Below are 17,289 nucleotides of genomic sequence, written 5' to 3'. Positions count from 1 at the left end.
GTGTGTGTGTGTGTGTGTGTGAGTGTGTCTGTATCTGTGTGTGTGTGTGTGTGTGTGAGTGTGTGTGTGTCTGTATCTGTGTGTGTGTGTGTGTGTGTGTGTGTGTCTGTATCTGTGTGTGTGTGTGTGTGTGTGTGTGTGTGTGTACCTGGTACATATGCGAGGTGTTGGATCCCTGGTATTTGGCTCCATAGAAGAGTCCATCAGGCCACTTCACCTGGACAGCCTCCCCTACTTCTGGAGGACCGAGACAGGCACAGTCCCGGCTCTGGGAGGACAGGAGAGAGGAGCTCAATGGGGTGTCCCTCCTCACCACTATGTCCTCTGGGTGGGGGGGTTGTCCCTACTCACCACTATGTCCTTTGGGTGGGGGGGTTTTCCCTACTCACCACTATGTCCTCTGGGTGTGTGTGTGTGTGTGTGTGTGTGTGTGTGTGTGTGTGTGTGTGTGTATCCCTCCTCACCACTATGTCCTCTGGGTAGGTGTCGTTGCTGAAGGATCCGTCATCAAACATGACCTCATAGAAGGTCTGGGAGGTCACCTGGGTGACCTTTGAACTGTAGTACCGCAGGTTCTTGTGTTTGGAGATGACGGTCTGACCCAGGACGATGTCCTTCTGAAACGCTGCACGCTGCTGAGAGAGAGAGAGACAGAGAGAGAGAGATGAGAGAGAGATGGAAGGAAAGAGAGAGAGAGAGAGAGAGAGAGAGAGAGAGAGAGAGAGAGAGAGACAGAGAGAGAGAGAGACAGAGAGAGACAGAGAGAGAGAGAGAGACAGAGAGAGAGAGAGACAGAGAGAGAGAGAGACAGAGATGGAAGGAGAGAGAGAGGAAGAGATGGAAGGAAAGAGAGATATCACCGTCTGGCTGAGAATAAAAGACCAGAGTGTGTCACTAGCAGAAAGTTATATTTGTAACCAAGCCTCAAAGCTCCATGGTAACCAAGCCTCAAAGCTCCATGGTAACCAAGCCTCAAAGCTCAATGTTAACCAAGCCTCAAAGCTCCATGGTACCAAGGCTCAAAGCTCCATGGTAACCAAGGCTCAAAGTTCCATGGTAACCAAGCCCCAAAGCTCCATGGTAACCAAGCCTCAAAGCTCCATGGTAACCAAGCCTCAAAGCTCCATGGTAACCAAGCCTCAAAGTTCCATGGTAACCAAGCCTCAAAGCTCCATGTTAACCAAGCCTCAAAGCCCCATGGTAACAAAGGCTCAAAGCTCCATGGTAACCAAGGCTCAAAGTTCCATGGTAACCAAGGCTCAAAGCTCCATGGTAACCAAGCCTCAAAGCTCCATGTTAACCAAGCCTCAAAGCTCCATGGTAACCAAGGCTCAAAGCTCCATGGTAACCAAGGCTCAAAGCTCCATGTTAACCAAACCTCAAAGCTCCATGGTAACCAAGGCTCAAGGTTCCATGGTAACCAAGCCCCAAAGCTCCATGGTAACCAAGCATCAAAGCTCCATGGTAACCAAGCCTCAAATTTCTATGGTAACCAAGCATCAAAGCTCCATGGTAACCAAGCCTCAAATTTCTATGGTAACCAAGCCTCAAAGCTGGCATTGGGAAAAGACAAATAAAGTGAGTTTGTTAAGAACATGGAACTGTTCAGCGGGGTTGAGATGGACCGTGGTGTATGTGTGTGTGTGTGTGTCTATGTCTAATGGAACTGTTCAGCGGGGTTGAGATGGACCGTGGTGTAGGTGTGTGTGTGTGTGTGTGTGTGTCTATGTCTAATGGAACTGTTCAGCGGGGTTGAGATGGACCGTGGTGTAGGTGTGTGTGTGTGTCTATGTCTAATGGAACTGTTCAGCGGGGTTGAGATGGACCGTGGTGTAGGTGTGCTTGTTAGGTCAGCTTATGTGGATGGATGTGTAGCTGTCTTATGCAAGTGTGTGTGTGTGTGTGTCGGTCTATGTCTACTTGGTGTGTGTGTGTGTGTGTCTATGTCTACTTGGTGTGTGTGTCGGTCTATACTTCCGTGTGTGTGTGCGTGTGTGTGTCTACTTGGTGTGTGTGTGTGTGTGTGTGTCTACTTGGTGTGTGTGTGTTACCTACTGTGGTGGGAGGGACCGAAGCCGAGCCGCTCTGAGTACTCACAGCAGACGAGCTCCGTGATTGGTGCCTGTGGCAGGTGATTGACACCACGTAAGGCCACTCGTCCGGCTCCATGGTGACCCCGGCGGCGTGGGCACAGGTAACGTGGAAGGAGGTGGGACATCGACCGCACGAACACTGGATACATGCCCCTCCCCCGCCCTGGCCACGCCTCACACAGCGCTTACGGCAGTAGATACACTTCTACACACAGACAGAGAGAGAGAATCAACTCAACTGACTGAAATCAACTCTTCTACAGAGAATCAACTCAACTGACTGAAATCAACTCTTCTACAGAGAATCAACTCAACTGACTGAAATCAACTCTTCTACAGAGAATCAACTCAACTGACTGAAATCAACTCTTCTACAGAGAATCAACTCAACTGACTGAAATCAACTCTTCTACAGAGAATCAACTCCACTGACTGAAATCAACTCTTCTACAGAGAATCAACTCCACTGACTGAAATCAACTCTTCTACAGAGAATCAACTCAACTGACTGAAATCAACTCTTCTACAGAGAATCAACAACTGACTGAAATCAACTCTTCTACAGAGAATCAACAACTGACTGAAATCAACTCTTCTACAGAGAATCAACAACTGACTGAATTCAACTCTTCTACAGAGAATCAACTCCACTGACTGAAATCAACTCTTCTACAGAGAATCAAATCCACTGACTGAAATCAACTCTTCTACAGAGAATCAACTCAACTGACTGAAATCAACTCTTCTACAGAGAATCAACTCAACTGACTGAAATTAACTCTTCTACAGAGAATCAACTCAACTGACTGAAATCAACTCTTCTACAGAGAATCAACTCAACTGAATTCACTAAGCTAATGCATATGGAAATGAAACATTCATATAAACTAAACATCTCTATACAGCAGGAGATATGACCACCCTCTTTAACCCTATAGTTAGTTAACATAGAAGACTATAGTTAGTTAACATAGTAGACTATAGTTAGTTAACATAGAAGACTATAGTTAGTTAACATAGTAGACTATAGTTAGTTAACATAGTAGACTATAGTTAGTTAACATAGTAGACTATAGTTAGTTAACATAGTAGACTATAGTTAGTTAACATAGTAGACTATAGTTAGTTAACATAGAAGACTATAGTTAGTTAACATAGTAGACTATAGTTAGTTAACATAGTAGACTATAGTTAGTTAACATAGAAGACTATAGTTAGTTAACATAGTATACTATAGTTAGTTAACATAGTAGACTATAGTTAGTTAACATAGTATACTATAGTTAGTTAACATAGAATACTATAGTTAGTTAACATAGTATACTATAGTTAGTTAACATAGAAGACTATAGTTAGTTAACATAGTAGACTATAGTTAGTTAACATAGTAGACTATAGTTAGTTAACATAGAAGACTATAGTTAGTTAACATAGTAGACTATAGTTAGTTAACATAGTAGACTATAGTTAGTTAACATAGTAGACTATAGTTAGTTAACATAGTAGACTATAGTTAGTTAACATAGTAGACTATAGTTAGTTAACATAGTAGACTATAGTTAGTTAACATAGTAGACTATAGTTAGTTAACATAGAAGACTATAGTTAGTTAACATAGAAGACTATAGTTAGTTAACATAGTATACTATAGTTAGTTAACATAGTAGACTATAGTTAGTTAACATAGTATACTATAGTTAGTTAACATAGAATACTATAGTTAGTTAACATAGTATACTATAGTTAGTTAACATAGAAGACTATAGTTAGTTAACATAGTAGACTATAGTTAGTTAACATAGTAGACTATAGTTAGTTAACATAGTAGACTATAGTTAGTTAACATAGAAGACTATAGTTAGTTAACATAGAAGACTATAGTTAGTTAACATAGTAAACTATAGTTAGTTAACATAGTATACTATAGTTAGTTAACATAGTAAACTATAGTTAGTTAACATAGTATACTATAGTTAGTTAACATAGTAGACTATAGTTAGTTAACATAGAAGACTATAGTTAGTTAACATAGAAGACTATAGTTAGTTAACATAGTATACTATAGTTAGTTAACATAGTAGACTATAGTTAGTTAACATAGTAGACTATAGTTAGTTAACATAGAAGACTATAGTTAGTTAACATAGTACCCTATAGTTAGTTAACATAGAATACTAACTAGGCTACCTGCCTAGTGGTTAGAGGAGGCAGGTAGCCTAGTGGTTAGAGGAGGCAGGTAGCCTAGTGGTTAGAGGAGGCAGGTAGCCTAGTGGTTAGAGGAGGCAGGTAGCCTAGTGGTTAGAGGAGGCAGGTAGCCTAGTGGTTAGAGGAGACAGGTAGCCTAGTGGTTAGAGGAGGCAGGTAGTCTAGTGGTTAGAGGAGGCAGGTAGCCTAGTGGTTAGAGGAGGCAGGTAGCCTGGTGGTTAGAGGAGGCAGGTAGCCTAGTGGTTAGAGGAGGCAGGTAGCCTAGTGGTTAGAGGAGGCAGGTAGCCTAGTGGTTAGAGGAGACAGGTAGCCTAGTGGTTAGAGGAGGCAGGTAGCCTAGTGGTTAGAGGAGGCAGGTAGTCTAGTGGTTAGAGGAGGCAGGTAGCCTAGTGGTTAGAGGAGGCAGGTAGCCTAGTGGTTAGAGGAGGCAGGTAGCCTAGTGGTTAGAGGAGGCAGGTAGCCTAGTGGTTTGAGCGTTGGGCCAGTAACCGGAAAGGTTGCTGGATCGAATCCCTGAGAAATTTGTCATTCTGCCCCTGAACAAGGCAGTTAACCCACTGTTCTCCGATGACGTGGATGTCAATTAAGGCAGCCCCCCCCCCCCCCCCCCCCCCCCCCTCCGGTTCAGAGGGGTTGGGTTAAATGAGGAAGACACGTTTCAGTTGAATACATTCAGTTGGACAACAGACTAGGTACCCCCCCCCCCCCCCCCCCCATCACCTCTCCCATTCAGAGGGGTTGGGTTAGGTATCTCCCTCCCCTTCCCCTTCCATATGCAGTGTTTCCCCTACGTTCATTTAGCAGCAACCCCACCGCCCCTCCAAAAAACTAGACAGTCTGAAGAATCTAACGTTCCCCAAACCGTCACGGGGCACCACACTTCATCTAGTTCTGTTTGAGTAACTCACAACATAAATTATGGCAAAAGGAGTCACATTTGCAGGAAAATGGCATCAACAAGACACCGTCTGCCAAGAGGAAGGCCTCGAAAATCCCCTCCTCTCTCCTCGCCACTACCACCCAGGAGGAAGTAGAGATTATTGGGACGTGTGTAACCCACTTCCTCCTCTCCCCCTCCCCTTTCTCCCCTCCTCTCTCCCCCTCCCTTCCCCTCTTTCCCCTCCTCTCTCCCTCTCCCCTCCCCTCTCCCCTCCCCTCCTCTCTCCCCCTCCCCTCCCCTCCTCCCCTCTCCCCCTCCCCTCCTCTCTCCCCCTCCCCTCCCCTCCTCCCCTCTCCCCCTCCCCTCCTCTCTCTCTCCCCCTCCCCTCCTCTCTCTCTTCCCCTCCCCTCCTCTCTCTCCCCCTCCCCTCATCTCTCTCCCCCTCCCCTCCTCTCTCTCCCCCTCCCCTCCTCTCTCCCCCTCCCCTCTCTCCCCTCCTCTCTCTCCCCCTCCCCTCCTCTCCTCTCCTGAGTGTATTTGGGCCCAGCCTGCAGACTGTGTGGAGCCTTGCCTAAACAACCTCCACACAGTAAATTATACATGTGTTGCTGCACTGCTGTGAGGACAACGGGTTTATCTGTGTGTGTGTGTGTGTGTGTGTGTGTGTCTACATTATGAATGTGTAGGGTTGCGGGGGGGGGTCCAATGTCAGCAAACTGAAAGAAAGAATGAACGAACGACTGCATGGAGAGAGAGGTGTGTCAGCGCCACCCTCAGTCTCTCCCTACTCATCACTGAAATCACACACACACAGACGTAGACACATGCACACCCATTCTCTCTCACACAGGAGCTCATTATCCACTGTTGATTGGGGCACATGGTTTAATTACCACTGAACACTTAATTATAACTATTCTACTAGGACCTGGGAATTCCTCTGTGTGTGCGTGTGTGTGTGTGTGTGTGTGTGTGTGTGTTCTCACCAGTTTGTATCTCTGCATGGGTATCCTGCTGATATCAATGGGACTCCTCCTGACTTCATCCCTGAACCAGACCTCTGACAGAGCTACTGCACACATCACGTGGGCCCACCTACACACACACAAAAACACACACTTTCATTATTTTATCCCAAAATCACATTACAGTCAAGAAGGATTGAAACTTCAAAAAGGCACAGATAGAAAAAAATAGTAAAAGTGTCTAAAAAAAGACAGTCAGACCTTTACCGTATTAACGACACAAAGACAGTCAGACCTTTACCGTATTAACGACACAAAGACAGTCAGACCTTTACCGTATTAACGACACAAAGACAGTCAGACCTTTACCGTAATAACGACACAAAGACAGTCAGACCTTTACCGTATTAACGACACAAAGACAGTCAGACCTTTACCGTAATAACGACACAAAGACAGTCAGACCTTTACCGTAATAACGACACAAAGACAGTCAGACCTTTACCGTATTAACGACACAAAGACAGTCAGACCTTACCACATTAACGACACAAAGACAGTCAGACCTTTACCGTATTAACGACACAAAGACAGTCAGACCTTTACCGTAATAACGACACAAAGACAGTCAGACCTTTACCGTATTAACGACACAAAGACAGTCAGACCTTTACCGTATTAACGACACAAAGACAGTCAGACCTTTACCGTATTAACAACACAAAGACAGTCAGACCTTTACCGTATTAACGACACAAAGACAGTCAGACCTTTACCGTATTAACGACAAAGACAGTCAGACCTTTACCGTATTACCGACACAAAGACAGTCAGACCTTTACCGTATTAACGACACAAAGACAGTCAGACCTTTACCGTATTAACGACACAAAGACAGTCAGACCTTTACCGTATTAACGACACAAAGACAGTCAGACCTTTACCGTATTAACCACACAAAGACAGTCAGACCTTTACCGTATTAACCACACAAAGACAGTCAGACCTTTACCGTAATAACGCCACAAAGACAGTCAGACCTTTACCGTATTAACCACACAAAGACAGTCAGACCTTACCACATTAACGACACAAAACAAATCTACTGGAACTAACGGGCCATTCATAATAACTAAAGGGCCATTCATAAAACCTAACGGGCCATTCATAATAACTAACGGGCCATTCATAATAACTAAAGGGCCATTCATAAAACCTAACGGGCCATTCATAATAACTAACGGGCCATTCATAATAACTAACGGGCCATTCATAATAACTAACTGGCCATTCATAATAACTAACGGGCCATTCATAATAACTAACTGGCCATTCATAAAACCTAACGGGCCATTCATAATAACTAACTGGCCATTCATAAAACCTAACGGGCCATTCATAATAACTAACTGGTCATTCATAATAATTAACTGACCATTCATAATAACTAACTGGCCATTCATAATAATTAACTGACCATTCATAATAACTAACGGGCCATTCATAATAACTAACGGGCCATTCATAATAACTAGCGGGCCATTCATAATAACTAACTGGCCATTCATAATAACTAACGGGACATTCATAATAACTAACTGGCCATTCATAAAACCTAACGGGCCATTCATAATAACTAACTGGCCATTCATAAAACCTAACGGGCCATTCATAATAACTAACTGGCCATTCATAATAATTAACTGACCATTCATAATAACTAACTGGCCATTCATAATAACTAACTGGCCATTCATAATAATTAACGGGCCATTCATAATAACTAACTGGCCATTCATAATAATTAACTGACCATTCATAATAACTAACGGGCCATTCATAATAACTAACGGGCCATTCATAATAACTAACGGGCCATTAATAAATTGTCCTTGCTTGTCATCTGTAGTTTTCTTCAGAGCTCCTCCTCTCAGATTACACAAACAACACTCCTGGGAAAGAGAGAGAAAGAAGAGGGAGAGGGAGATTACATCCACCCATTTCAATCATGAATAAATATTCACAGACTTATCCAAATCAACAACATCTATTAGAGTGACGTCATAAAGAAGAAACAAATCTGATCGGCTACTTACAGCCGTCAAGGTTCCGTCCGCACAGCGATCACACGACCAGTCCTCGCTGACATCATCGGCGGCAACGCCATAGCAACCTAGCGGGTGACGATACAGGACAGGAGCATAAAAACACAGAACGCAACCACACATTATCCCGTCGCAACAGATCCTATCTCCTCTAACACAGTCTACATGGGGAAGACCACATGTTCAGTCAGAGGAAATAGTAACTGCTGAAAATAGAATGTTCCGTATTCACTACAATACAGACTGCCAGAAAGAGAACACTACAATACAGACTGCCAGAAAGAGAGCATTCCATATTCACTACAATACAGACTGCCAGAAAGAGAACACTACAATACAGACTGCCAGAAAGAGAACATTCCATATTCACTACAATACAGACTGCCAGAAAGAGAACACTACAATACAGACTGCCAGAAAGAGAACATTCCATATTCACTACAATACAGACTGCCAGAAAGAGAACACTACAATACAGACTGCCAGAAAGAGAACATTCCATATTCACTACAATACAGACTGCCAGAAAGAGAACGTTCCATATTCACTACAATACAGACTGCCAGAAAGAGAACATTCCATATTCACTACAATATAGACTGCCAGAGAGAGAACGTTCCATATGCACTACAATACAGACTGGCCGAAAGAGAACACTACAATATAGACTGCCAGAGAGAGAACGTTCCATATGCACTACAATTCAGACTAACCGAAAGAGAACACTACAATACATACTGCCAGAAAGAGAACATTCCATATTCACTACAATACAGATTGCCAGAAAGAGAACATTCCATATTCAATACAGACTGCCAGAGAGAGAACGTTCCATATGCACTACAATTCAGACTAACCGAAAGAGAACACTACAATACATACTGCCAGAAAGAGAATATTCCATATTCACTACAATACAGACTGGCCGAAAGAGAACATTCCATATACACTACAATACAGACTGGCCGAAAGAGAACATTCCATATTCACTACAATACAGACTGCCAGAAAGAGAACGTTCCATATTCACTACAATACAGACTGCCAGAAAGAGAATATTCCATATTCACTACAATACAGACTGCCAGAAAGAGAATATTCCATATTCACTACAATACAGACTGCCAGAAAGAGAACGTTCCATATTCACTACAATACAGACTGCCAGAAAGAGAACATTCCATATTCACTACAATACAGACTGCCAGAAAGAGAACATTCCATATACAATACAGACTGCCAGAAAGAGAACATTCCATATGCACTACAATACAGACTGCCAGAAAGAGAACATTCCATATTCAATACAGACTGCCAGAAAGAGAACATTCCATATGCACTACAATACAGACTGTCAGAAAGAGAACATTCCATATACAATACAGACTGTCAGAAAGAGAACATTCCATATACAATACAGACTGCCAGAAAGAGAACATTCCATATTCAATACAGACTGCCAGAAAGAGAACATTCCATATTCAATACAGACTGCCAGAAAGAGAACATTCCATATTCAATACAGACTGCCAGAAAGAGAACATTCCATATACAATACAGACTGCCAGAAAGAGAACATTCCATATTCAATACAGACTGCCAGAAAGAGAACATTCCATATTCAATACAGACTGCCAGAAAGAGAACATTCCATATTCAATACAGACTGCCAGAAAGAGAACATTCCATATACAATACAGACTGCCAGAAAGAGAACATTCCATATTCAATACAGACTGCCAGAAAGAGAACATTCCATATTCAATACAGACTGCCAGAAAGAGAACATTCCATATACAATACAGACTGCCAGAAAGAGGACATTCATAATGACAGGATTGCATTAACATGACACGTTGGATCAGCATCACTCACTAACAGGCTATGCTAACCAGTCTGTGGCACAGATGGTATGGAGACAGGACACGAAAGAGTGTCTGTCTGTGTGTCTGAGTGCGTGTCTGTGTGTGTCTGTGTGTGTGTGTGTGTGAGTGCGTGTGTCTGTGTGTGTGTACTTTCCCTTCTCCAATCATCTTCTATTCATCATCGAACCAAAACAGACAGTCCTTTCAAAGGTTGAAATAACAGACACACCATACCATATCTTCCTGTGTGTGTGTGTGTGTGTGGTATTGTCAGGAAAAGTTGTACAGGATGTGTGTAGTGAGACGAAACAATCCACAAGCTGACGAGAGAAATACAAGTAACGAGAGAGAGAGAGAGAGGAGAGAGAGAGGAGAGAGAGGAGAGAGAGAGAGAGGAGAGAGAGAGGAGAGAGGAGAGAGGAGAGAGAGAGAGACACGCAAGCTTTGTACTCAGTGAACTTTTTCCACCAGAGCTCGGAACATGGAGCACACGCACACCCTTCCCTCCACCCCCTTCTCTCCCTACTCACTAGCGTGAACCTGTAGACAGCACCCCTGACAGGTGATCAGCGGGCTGGTGCCGTCCTCCTGCAGCAGGGCGTTGGTGGGGGTAGGGGGGCACGTCTGCTCCCTGTAGCTGAAACAGATCTCTGGTAGCAGGGGCTTGCTCCTCCTCAGACCCCCTGGTCCTCCTCTAGTCCTGGAGGCGGTGGGAGACGGGGGAGGGGAGGAGGGGAGAGGGGAGGAGGGGACGGGCTTGAGGCGGTCAGCTCTGTCCTCAGGCTGGGGGGGGGGGGGGAGACAGATTAGAAGGAGAGTTTGAGGTAGTGATATGGCTCTGTGCTGGAGTGTTGATGACAGTCGCGTGGCTTGTCCATGGTTGTAGGAGTAGACTGTCAAAACGGTTACTGAAACTAGTCGCCTCCTACACAGTGTGTGTCTCTGTGTGTCTCTGTCCTCAGGCTGGGGGTGGGGCGGAGACAGATTAGAAGGAGAGTTTGAGGTAATGATATGGCTCTGTGCTGGAGTGTTGATGACAGTCGCGTGGCTTGTCCATGGTTGTAGGAGTAGACTGTCAAAACGGTTAGTGAAACTAGTCGCCTCCTACACAGTGTGTGTCTCTGTGTGTGTGTGTGTGTGTCTCTGTGTGTGTGTGTGTGTCTCTGTGTGTGTGTGTGTGTGTCTGTCTGTCTGTCTGTCTCTGTGTGTGTCTGTCTCTGTGTCTGTCTGTGTGTGTGTGTGTGTGTGTGTGTGTACCTGGTAGTAGGGCATGAACAGTGTGCAGACAGCGCAGTGCGGCAACATCTTGGCTGCATTAGCGTTGTACTCTCTCTCCGCCGTGAAGTAACACTTCCTGTTCTGCCACAGGAAGAGGAGGGGCTTAGCCCATGGCTCAGCCTCCTGCTCCTCCCCCTCCATCAAAGACACATCCGGGGGTTCTGGGTAAAAAAAATTAAACGGGACTGATCTGTGACGGAGTTAAAGAAACTCGACTGTTGAACCAACAGACTTGATGCTGATGCTTTTAGTAACAGTTTACATGGGAGTCGTTTAGTGAGTCATTTAGCAGACTCTCTTCTCCAGAGACTGACAGTAGGGAGTCGTTTAGTGAGTCATTTAGCAGACTCTCTTCTCCAGAGACTGACAGTAGTGAGTCGTTTAGTGAGTCATTTAGCAGACTCTCTTATCAAATCAAATGTATTTATAAAGCCCTTCGTACATCAGCTGATATCTCAAAGTGCTGTACAGAAACCCAGCCCAAAACCCCCAACAGCAAGCAATGTTGGTGTAGAAGCACAGTGGCTAGGAAAAACTCCCTAGAAAGGCCAAAACCTAGGAAGAAACCTAGAGAGGAACCAGGCTATGAGGGGTGGCCTCTTCTGGCTGTGCCGGGTGGAGATTATAACAGAACATGGCCAAGATGTTCAAATGTTCATAAATTACCAGCAGGGTCAAATAATAATAATCACAGTGGATGTCGAGGGTGCAACAGGTCAGCACCTCAGGAGTAAATGTCAGTTGGCTTTTCATAGCCGATCAGTCTCTCTTATCCAGAGAGACTGACAGTAGGGAGTCATTTAGCAGACTCTTATCCAGAGAGACTTACAGTAGGGAGTCATTTAGCAGACTCTCTTATCCAGAGAGACTGACAGTAGGGAGTCATTTAGCAGACTCTCTTATCCAGAGAGACTGACAGTAGGGAGTCATTTAGCAGACTCTTATCCAGAGAGACTTACAGTAGGGAGTCATTTAGCAGACTCTCTTATCCAGAGAGACTGACAGTAGGGAGTAATTTAGCAGACTCTCTTATCCAGAGAGACTGACATTAGGGAGTCATTTAGCAGACTCTCTTATTCAGAGAGACTGACATTAGGGAGTCATTTAGCAGACTCTCTTATTCAGAGAGACTGACAGTAGGGAGTCATTTAACAGACTCTCTTATCCAGAGAGACTTACAGTTGTCATTCTGGGTCGTTCTGGGTTGTTTGGGGTTGTCATTCTGGGTCGTTCTGGGTTGTCATTCTGGGTCGTTCTGGGTCGTTTGGGGTTGTCATTCTGGGTTGTTTGGGGTTGTCATTCTGGGTCGTTTGGGGTTGTTTGGGGTTGTCATTCTGGGTCGTTTGGGGTTGTCATTCTGGGTCGTTTGGGGTTGTTTGGGGTTGTCATTCTGGGTTGTTTGGGGTTGTCATTCTGGGTTGTTTGGAGTTGTCATTCTGGGTTGTTCTGGGTAGTCATTCTGGATCGTTTGTTATAGCTGTTTTGGGGTAGTCATTCTGGATCGTTTGTTGTAGCTGTTTTGGGGTAGTCATTCTGGATCGTTTGTTGTAGCTGTTTTGGGGTAGTCATTCTGGATCGTTTGTTGTAGCTGTTTTGGGGTAGTCATTCTGGATCGTTTGTTGTAGCTGTTTTGGGGTAGTCGAAATTATTTCACCAAATATTTGATTTCCTTCTTGTCCCCCATGATGTATCTAGTCACTGTATCTAATCACTGTATCTAGTCACTGTATCTAGTCACTGTATCTAGTCACTGTATCTAGTCACTGTATCTAGTCACTGTACTTTATGTTTGTAGTCACTGTATCTAGTCACTGTATCTAGTCACTGTATCTAGTCACTGTATCTAGTCACTGTATCTAGCCACTGTATCTAGTCACTGTATCTAGTCACTGTATCTAGTCACTGTACTTTATCATGTTTGTACGGGACTTCAGGTCGTCCTTGAAAATCTAAATATTAACACTGTTAATGGACTAACAGGGAATGTTGGGTTACATATAACATATTAACACTGTTAATGGACTAACAGGGAATGTTGGGTTAAATATAACATATTAACACTGTTAATGGACTAACAGGGAATGTTGGGTTAAACATAACATATTAACACTGTTAATGGACTAACAGGGAATGTTGGGTTAAATATAACATATTAACACTGTTAATGGACTAACAGGGAATGTTGGGTTAAACATAACATATTAACACTGTTAATGGACTAACAGGGAATGTTGGGTTACATATAACATATTAACACTGTTAATGGACTAACAGGGACTGTTGGGTTAAATATAACATATTAACACTGTTAATGGACTAACAGGGAATGTTGGGTTAAATAACGGTTAAATATAACATATTAACACTGTTAATGGACTAACAGGGACTGTTGGGTTAAATATAACATATTAACACTGTTAATGGACTAACAGGGACTGTTGGGTTAAATATAACATATTAACACTGTTAATGGACTAACAGGGACTGTTGGGTTTTAATATAACATATTAACACTGTTAATGGACTAACAGGGAATGTTGGGTTAAATATAACATATTAACACTGTTAATGAACTAACAGGGAATGTTGGGTTAAATATAACATATTAACACTGTTAATGGACTAACAGGGACTGTTGGGTTACATATAACATATTAACACTGTTAATGGACTAACAGGCACTGTTGGGTTAAATATAACATATTAACACTGTTAATGGACTAACAGGGACTGTTGGGTTAAATATAACATATTAACACTGTTAATGGACTAACAGGGACTGTTGGGTTTTAATATAACATATTAACACTGTTAATGGACTAACAGGGAATGTTGGGTTAAATATAACATATTAACACTGTTAATGGACTAACAGGGACTGTTGGGTTTTAATATCATATGTTAACACTGTTAATGGACTAACAGGGAATGTTGGGTTAAATATAACATATTAACACTGTTAATGGACTAACAGGGACTGTTGGGTTAAACATAACATATTAACACTGTTAATGGACTAACAGGGACTGTTGGGTTAAATATAACATATTAACACTGTTAATGGACTAACAGGGACTGTTGGGTTAAATATAACATATTAACACTGTTAATGGACTAACAGGGACTGTTGGGTTAAATATAACATATTAACACTGTTAATGGACTAACAGGGACTGTTGGGTTTTAATATCATATGTTGGGTTTAGTTTGTTAGTTTCGGGGGTGTGGCTTAATATTGTAATCTTGACTTCTGTAGGATGCTTACTCTATATAATAATCTGTTTCGGGGGTGTGGCTTAATATAGTAATCTTGACTTCTGTAGGATGCTTACTCTATATAATAATCTGTTTCGGGGGTGTGGCTTAATATTGTAATCTTGACTTCTGTAGGATGCTTACTCTATATAATAATCTGTTTCGGGGGTGTGGCTTAATATTGTAATCTTGACTTCTGTAGGATGCTTACTCTATATAATAATCTGTTTTAAGAACTGTATATAATGTCCAATAAAAATATTTGTAAAAAAAAACCTGTCAATGGACAGTTAATGAATGGACATATTAATGTCAGTTGTTCTTAAAAGGGTCGTTCATAAGGAAGTAAAACAGTTTGATGTTGCTTCTATCCAGGTAACAATGTTAAAGAGTGGGAGTCGTTCATAAGGAAGTAAAACAGTTTGAAGTTGCTTCTATCCAGGTAACAATGTTAAAGAGTGGGAGTCGTTCATAAGGAAGTAAAACAGTTTGATGTTGCTTCTATGCAGGTAACAATGTTAAAGAGTGGGAGTCGTTCATAAGGAAGTAAAACAGTTAGAAGTTGCTCTATCCAGGTAACAATGTTAAAGAGTGGGAGTCGTTCATAAGGAAGTAAAACAGTTAGAAGTTGCTTCTATGCAGGTAACAATGTTAAAGAGTGGGAGTCGTTCATAAGGAAGTAAAACAGTTTGAAGTTGCTTCTATGCAGGTAACAATGTTAAAGAATGTGGCTAGCATTCCTGAGGCTAAACTCATCGGTAAACCTACCGTCATCAAAAACCTTCCCTGTGTGTGTGTGTGTGTGTGTGTGTGTGTGTGTGTGTGTGTGTGTGAGAGAGTGAGTGTGTGAGTGTGAGAGTGTGAGAGTGAGAGTGTGTGTGTGTGTGTGTGTGTGTGTGAGTGCCTACCGTCATCACTGACAGCCTGTTGTTTGACAGTGGAGGGCACGGCCCGGGCGGTGGGCTTCCTCAGAGGGCGACGCCAGCTCTTACTGGTTCTCTTCACCAGCGGAGCAGCAGGGTACTGGGAAAGACAGGGGGTCAAATGTCATTGGTGTGTGTGTGTGTGTGTGGTGCAGCAGGGTACTGGGAAAGACAGGGGGTCAAATGTCGTTGGTGTGTGTGTGTGTGGTGCAGCAGGGTACTGGGAAAGACAGGGGGTCAAATGTCGTTGGTGTGTGTGTGTGTGGTGCAGCAGGGTACTGGGAAAGACAGGGGGTCAAATGTCGTTGGTGTGTGTGTGTGTGGTGCAGCAGGGTACTGGGAAAGACAGGGGGTCAAATGTCATTGGTGTGTGTGTGTGTGGTGCAGCAGGGTACTGGGAAAGACAGGGGGTCAAATGTCATTGGTGTGTGTGTGTGTGGTGCAGCAGGGTACTGGGAAAGACAGGGGGTCAAATGTCATTGGTGTGTGTGTGGTGCAGCTGGATACTGGAAGAGAACAGTGGTCAGGGGTCACACTGAGGGTTCAAAGTTTAAAGGTGACCGGGGCCCATAGTGCACCAAATTCACCAGGGCCCATAGGGGAGTAAATTGGCTAGGGCCCATAGGGATATTTTGACCGGGGCCCCAATAGGGATATTTTGACCGGGGCCCCAATAGGGATCTTTTGACAGGTGCCCCAATAGGGATATTTTGACCGGGGCCCCAATAGGGATCTTTTGACAGGTGCCCCAATAGGGATATTTTGACAGGGGCCCCAATAGGGATATTTTGACAGGGGCCCCTGTCAAAATATCCCTATTGGGGCCCCTGTCAAAATAGGGTTATTTTGACAGGGGCCCCAATAGGGATATTTTGACCGGGGCCCCAATAGGGATCTTTTGACAGGTGCCCCAATAGGGATATTTTGACAGGGGCCCCAATAGGGATATTTTGACAGGGGCCCCTGTCAAAATATCCCTATTGGGGCCCCTGTCAAAATAGGGTTATTTTGACAGGGGCCCCAATATGGATATTTTGACCGGGGCCAATAGGGTTATTTTGACAGGGGCCCCAATAGGGATATTTTGACCGGGGCCCCAATAGGGATATTTTGACCGGGGCCCCAATAGGGATATTTTGACCGGGGCCAATAGGGTTATTTTGACAGGGGCCCCAATAGGGATATTTTGACAGGGGCCCCAATAGGGATATTTTGACAGGGGCCCCAATAGGGATATTTTGACAGGGGCCCCAATAGGGATATTTTGACTAGGGGCCCCAATAGGGATATTTTGACTAGGGGCCCCAATAGGGATATTTTGACTGGGGCCCCAATAGGGATATTTTGACTGGGGCCCCAATAGGGATATTTTGACTAAGCCCCTGTTCAAAATGAATGCCCTATATAGGGAACAGGGTGCCAATTAGGACAAAACTACGGTCACCGTGCAGCTAAACGAGGGAACTAATGTCATTGGTACATTTCTGAAACGCATAATAAAACCAGTCTTGGATTAAATCTATATATTTTTAACATGGTGTTGAAAAGATAATCAGAAGGATTGAAATGGGCATTTTCCACAGTGTGTGTTATCGTATGCGTGTGTGTGTGTGTTATCGTATGTGTGTGTGTGTGTGTTATCGTATGTGTGTGTGTTATCGTATGTGTGTGTGTTATCGTATGTGTGTGTGTTATCGTATGTGTGTGTGTGTGTGTGTTA

General features: G+C 43.5%; 1 protein-coding gene across 10 annotated transcripts in view; it reads right to left on the bottom strand.

Moving 5' to 3' along the window:
- Positions 1 to 17,289, bottom strand: part of LOC139419148 (lysine-specific demethylase 4C-like) — a 49,668-nt gene that overhangs the window by 12,749 nt on the left and 19,630 nt on the right. For 5 of the 10 annotated variants that reach the window (XM_071169114.1, XM_071169118.1, XM_071169117.1 and 2 more), the window contains 9 exons: positions 15,555 to 15,669; positions 11,371 to 11,552; positions 10,644 to 10,896; positions 8,240 to 8,316; positions 8,040 to 8,095; positions 6,165 to 6,273; positions 2,056 to 2,298; positions 465 to 635; positions 149 to 268 (listed from right to left, as the gene is read on the bottom strand). In XM_071169114.1, the coding sequence (XP_071025215.1) occupies positions 149 to 268; positions 465 to 635; positions 2,056 to 2,298; positions 6,165 to 6,273; positions 8,040 to 8,095; positions 8,240 to 8,316; positions 10,644 to 10,896; positions 11,371 to 11,552; positions 15,555 to 15,669 (1,326 nt within the window). Of the gene's footprint in view, positions 1 to 148; positions 269 to 464; positions 636 to 2,051; positions 2,299 to 6,164; positions 6,274 to 8,039; positions 8,096 to 8,239; positions 8,317 to 10,643; positions 10,897 to 11,370; positions 11,553 to 15,554; positions 15,670 to 17,289 lie in introns of all 10 variants that reach the window. The other 5 variants (XM_071169119.1, XM_071169123.1, XR_011635385.1 and 2 more) reach the window with 4 other exon arrangements.

Source organism: Oncorhynchus clarkii, chromosome 10, assembly GCF_045791955.1.
Source record: "Oncorhynchus clarkii lewisi isolate Uvic-CL-2024 chromosome 10, UVic_Ocla_1.0, whole genome shotgun sequence".
Classification (NCBI taxonomy): domain Eukaryota; kingdom Metazoa; phylum Chordata; class Actinopteri; order Salmoniformes; family Salmonidae; genus Oncorhynchus; species Oncorhynchus clarkii.
Note: the sequence above shows the minus strand (reverse complement) of the source record. Positions and strands in the feature narration are given on the sequence as shown.